Raw genomic sequence first — 6,084 nt, forward strand, 5'->3', positions numbered from 1 at the left:
AGGCTCAATGAAAACGGGAAAGAACGTTGGAGAGAAATACAGTCTATAACTGTAAAAATATCAACATGGGTTTGAATTGGGGATGCGACATCGATGTTTTTTTAACATCGATGTTTTACGTTTGTCCAAATTTTTCATTTTGTTTTTTTCCAAAAGTAACTAAATGAAAACAAAAAATTTACAGTATAAACAAATTCCTATCAACAATGTGGTCGGACAAAAAAGTACCTCCAACCTTCACGCTAACGACGTGATAAAGATAAATTACGACTAGAAAAACGTCGATGTTTTAAAATATCTATGCTCAATATTAAAATATCAATGCTTACAAATATTTGCCTAAAATACATCGATGTTTTTGAACAACCATTTCAGTAACATAAGATCTGTTCCAACGATAACGTATACTCCAGCCAGTCAGAAATGGTTTTTGCAAAAAAGAATGCAACATTGACAAAAAAAACATCGATGTTTTGAAGTATCAATGTTCAATATTAAAATATCGTTGCTTACAATACATTGCCCAAAGTACATAGATGTTTTTGAACTTCCATTTGAGTAACATAAGGTCTGTTCCAACGACTACGCATTCTACGGCCTGTAAGAAGAGGTTTATGAAACCAAGAATCCGACAACGACTACAAAAAAACATCGTTGTTTCTGAAATAGTTGTTCAATAACATCGATGTATTCTTTGTTTCAAAAACCACTTTTGACAGGCCGTAGAATGCGTAGTCGTTGGAACAGACCTTATGTTACTCAAATGGAAGTTCAAAAACATCAATATATGTATGTATTTTGGGAAATGTATTGTAAGCAACAATATTTTAAAACATCGATGTTTTTTTGTAGTCGTTGTCGGATTCTTGGTTTCATAAACCTCTTCTTACAGGCCGTAGAATGCGTAGTCGTTGGAACAGACCTTATGTTACTCAAATGGAAGTTCAAAAACAACGATGTATTTTGGGTATTATATTATAAGTAACGATATTTTAAAACATCGTTGTACTTTAGGTAATGTATTGTAAGCAAGGATATTTTAAATGATCGATGTTTTTTGTAGTCCTATCTTTGATTCAAAAAGCACTTCTGACTGGCCGGATCATGCGTGATCGTTGGTACAGAGGTTATGTTACACAAATGGATGTTCAAAAACATCAATGTATTTTAAGAAATGTATTGTAAGCAACAATATTTTAAAACATCGATGTTTTTTGGGTATTATATTATAAGTAACGATATTTTAAAACATCGATGTACTTTAGGTAATGTATTGTAAGCAACGATATTTTAAATGATCGATGTTTTTTGTAGTCCTATTCTTTCATTGAAAAAGCAATTCTGACTGGCCGGATCATGCGTAGTTGTTGGAACAGACCTTATGTTTCTGAAATGGTTTCAAAAAAACATCGATGTTTGAATTAATGTTATATTCTTTTGGGTATGCAAAATTAATCATTTGAAGAGCTTTTGTAAGATTTGGGTATTCCCCAGAGTATAAATTGGGGGATATTACCCAAATTAATTTTCTATAGTATGGTATAGTATAGTATGGTAGTATAGCTGGTTTGAATAAAGAAATGGACTGTATTAGAAATAAATTATAAGTATGATGAACTAAATAAAAGACATCTATTCTTGGATAATTAATGACAATCGATTGTGTTTTGCCAAAGATGTTTACAATTTGTTTTAGTTTAATTTGCGGTAAATACTGAAATTAATTTTGCGGTGACTAATATATAAATATGATTCATAGTAGTATCTTTCACAGCTAAAATCTTTTCAGTTTCTCATTGACTGTATAAATAACGTTTAATATAATTTTACTTACTTTAAGCATAAAAAGTTTATGTATAATGTTTTAATATGTAAAATTACTATTAAAGGGTGTGTTGTCAACAATTGCAACTCAACTGTGGTTGGAAAAACTGCAAAAAAAAGCTTTTAATAATATAGTTTCCATGGATATAAGTTGGTTCGACTGGAGCAGGAACTCTCCGAACGAATGCCTTGAGGTTTTGACCAACAGTCCACCACTCATCGAATCTGTAAGTATTATGTATAAAAAATATTGAGAACCTATTTTAGAGATTTCTAATCTTAAAATTTACTTTTAAACCCTTTTAATATTTAAGAGTCACTCATGAAAAAGAAAGCAATCCTTTAACATATACAGTATTCAAGATGTATAATAGTTTAATGTCCTTTTAAAAATAATATTGTTACAAAAAGGACGAGTGCTCTGCATATTCAAGTTTATAAATATTGGTATTTAGTTAAATCTTTTTAAAGCTTTATATTGAATATGACACTTACACCAGACTTGAAATTTGTGTCAATCATAATCCTTAATAAATTCCTAATTAAATAAATTATATGCTTAGGGATCCGTTCATTATTAAACTCCATAACCTTACACGCCCATCTTATACGCCACAATGCTATATCCTGAATTATATTTACCAGGCATGTTTCCCTTAATTCAGCGTTGCGTTGCCTTCTAAATTATCCGATTAATCTATCTTTATTTGGTCCGACTGTATACTTAACATATATAATATACTGCAGGATTATCTTTTAATGATTAAGATTCTTTTAATTTAAGCTATTAATAAATGAAGAATGGTGCCAAAACTGGAGGATTAAAATAAATTCCAATAAATCCCACCAAATCACATTTACCCTTCGACGTAAACCCATGACCTCTTCCCCTACAATATCCTTTAATAATACCCCACTTATTCCTGTCGAACAGATCCGTTACTTAGGTCTACATCTCGACAAACGACTGACATGAAATCCTCATACAAGACTAAAACGACAAGAACTGCTCGTAGATTCCGACTATTGCAACATTTACTAGACAAACGGTCTAAATTGCCAATCCATTACAATAGACTGATCTACATGACTGTTATAAGGCCAATCTGGACATACGAAGTTGAGCTTTGGGCCTCCAATAAACCATCAGAATCCAATCCTTACAGTCCAAAATCCTTACTTTATCACAAATCAAGTCATCCATCAGGACCTCAATATTCCATATGTTGCCGATTTAGCCAGAACCGGATACCGTTCCTTCCATAATAAACTTCTCAACCACCCAAATCCACTTGTTTCTAACCTGGCTTCTCCTTCATTACCTAATAATCCTCCTAGGCGTCTGAAAAGAAGATGGTCTCGAGATCATCTCCTCTAGAAATGTTATTGGAGTTCTATCAGTGGGTAGATTCTCCACATGTTTTATCATGTCACTATGTCACCTACAGCAAATTTACTTGTTGTATGTATGTATATACAGTTGTATATATCAATAAATAAATTATTAAAAAAGAAAAAAAAAGCTATTAATGTCAAAATAATTGTAAAGGTAACTGGAGATAAAGCAGCTCAAGTCATGACCTTCATTCTCTCGTTACTATTTTCCATTGGGTATTCATTCTTCGTCAGTACAAGTGTAACGCTAGTCATTCTACCTATTTTCCTAATGTTTATAATTATCAACTGTTTGAGAATGAAGTCGAGAGATGCTGATGCTAGGTCGGTCTCCCTCAATACCTGGTCGACCAAGGTAAAATATAAATAATTGTATTTTTTTTTTTTATAATTTAAGATGGTTAAATACCATTGTTTATTGAAACTTATATTTCATTTAGGTAGCATCTGAATATGTTCAAAATGTCAAAACAATCCAACTTCTTAATTGTCAAAAGTATGTAATAAAGCAGTATGAAGAGATGCTTGCACTTTCTAAGAAGTAAGGCAGTTTTATTTTCTTGTTAATTCAAAATTCTAAAGCATTTAATGATTATGATGTTTTCATTTTATCTAGGGAAGCGTTTTCAAGCATTGTATGGTATGCAGTTGTTTACGCTGTATCTGCAACTCTAATCCGCTTGTCAATGGGTGCAACATTTATTTACGGATCTAAGATTATTGCGAGTAGTAATCTTCGAGGCACAATTCTTATGGGGTAAGAATAAACTAGAAATGTTACTCTGAAAAAAGTGTTATTGCATAATTATTAATATCGTTTTTAGTTTGTTACTTCTATCAAGAGCTGATCAAGAAAAGTGGGGACTCTAAGTGGAGAATACGTCAGCCCCCCCCCCAAAATAAATTTCAGGAAAACTCAGACAAATATTTTATTTACTTGAAGACCATTTTTTAAAGCCACCTCAAATCGACTATGTCTTTTTGTTGAAAGGCTTTAAAAAGAACAAACTGGCTCGGACTAAACATTTGTGTGGTTCAATCTAAACATTTTAAAAACTAAGATAAACAAAATATACAAGTAAAAATAAAGAGGCCTTTCAGATAAAAATAAAATAGTTCGATAAATTATGAAAATGACAATAAAACTAATTTACACAAAAAAAAAGAAATAAATATATAAAATAAATACTGCACGACGAAAGGTTGCTCCACTCCGATAGGTCAGAGGAAGAGTGCTGCCGAGATGTGTAGGTCTGGCTCATCGATAGTTCAAATATCCAACAGTAGTATTGTATTAGGCGAGCCGACAAAATCTGCGTTCATTTGGGCTGGTTACACACGTTCCTTGGGTTCAGGGGTTGGTCACTAATTACTTAATTAATTGGAACTCATATTAAAATCGAAACACAGAAGTGGTCTGGTTCCGAACTGTTATGACGACGAGTACACTCGAAAAATGTCAAATAAAAAAATATCAACCAAACGCAGACAGGGATGCTGAGGACGCTACAAGGGCCACTAATTAGTCGGAACTGCTCTTAAAAACTAAGATGGTCGGTCTGTTGCTAGGTGACGCCTCTTAGCAACAATTATCACACCTATCAACTGTCTCCATTACTCATTATTACAAACAAATATAATAACATATTTTTTCTTTTCAAATAACTAAATTTAAATAAAACAATACAAATAAAAATATATGTAGCTAAATTAAACACTAATAAAACTCAAATACTATTTACAAGGTAAATTATATTATGGAGTTAACATCATTAATTCAACAATTTGTTGCATTAGTTATGGAGAGTTTTCTCACCTTTTTGATCATTTCCAAAATCTCTAAGTTTAAGTATTGTAAGACCTCCAAGTCCCTCTGCTATCTAGGGACTTCATGGCTGCTTTGTCAACTTACCTCTTATGACTACAACACAGTGTGGAATCCTGGCATTCTAAACCATCTTCAGAACATCTCTGCCTATAGTGGCTTACATCCCATTCGTGATACGAAATTAAATTCAACCCTCATTTCCACTAGAATCATATCATAAAATCTTCGCCCTACCTCTATAAATTGGGTTCGAGTATCTTCCTAAGCTGGTGTCTCCTAGTCTTGCGTTTAATGACCAATGCATGCCAACCGTTCTACACGTCCTCTTTCTCCTGCATTCATTTCTTATTCCATTTTTTCCTAATAACCTATATTGAATTTTTCTTTCTTTTTAATTGGTTATTATTCTTCAGAAGGGCCTTGGCCACAAAACCATAGAGGAGCATTTAGTGCTTAAAAAGAGTCTCATAGAGATTTATCCTTGGTTGTCTGTAGAAATGGTTGCTTAAAGGTTCCTATGAAGGCCGAACCAAAACTATTTTCTTCTTATTCTATTCAATTTCCTCATTCTGTGTTCCAATCAAGCCCAAATGAGTCAGCAGTGCTACCTTTTCAAACATATCTGAATCAACTGTCATTGTTTCTCCTTCTGTGTCCTCAGACATCGTGTGAATAGCTTTTGTCAAATTTTTTCTATTAATTGTCTCTCTGCAGATTTTGGTTGATTATACAGATAGTAGGTATTGTGTGTTGAAAGTCTTTGATGAGCTCACTGTTCCAATATTTTATCATTATTTTATTTATCTCTTAAGATAATATAAATATTATCTCTGTCTCTTTATTGTTGAAAAGGTTAGTGAAATGATTTTTCTTCATGGTCAACTGTTCAATTTTGTTGGTAAGGAGTTTTCTTTCATTATTCATGATAGTCAGCGGTTTTAGAATTAACTGTTTTCTATTTAAGATAATTCATTTAAAACATTTCCTAAAAACCCCTTTTTTCTCAATGTTTTTATTTTATATATACATATAATAAA

General features: G+C 32.3%; 1 protein-coding gene across 1 annotated transcript in view; it reads left to right on the forward strand.

Annotated features, from left to right (window-relative positions):
• LOC106688466 (ATP-dependent translocase ABCB1) overlaps positions 1-6,084 on the forward strand; it is a gene marked incomplete in the record, with an annotated part of 42,278 nt that overhangs the window by 28,909 nt on the left and 7,285 nt on the right. Inside the window, 4 exon segments of the mRNA XM_067047692.1 lie at positions 1,890-2,051; positions 3,374-3,574; positions 3,660-3,760; positions 3,836-3,976. Coding sequence (XP_066903793.1) covers positions 1,890-2,051; positions 3,374-3,574; positions 3,660-3,760; positions 3,836-3,976 — 605 coding nt within the window.

This window comes from Halyomorpha halys, unplaced genomic scaffold (genome assembly GCF_000696795.3).
Source record: "Halyomorpha halys isolate HHAL.00 unplaced genomic scaffold, Hhal_1.1 Scaffold1132.1, whole genome shotgun sequence".
NCBI lineage: Eukaryota > Metazoa > Arthropoda > Insecta > Hemiptera > Pentatomidae > Halyomorpha > Halyomorpha halys.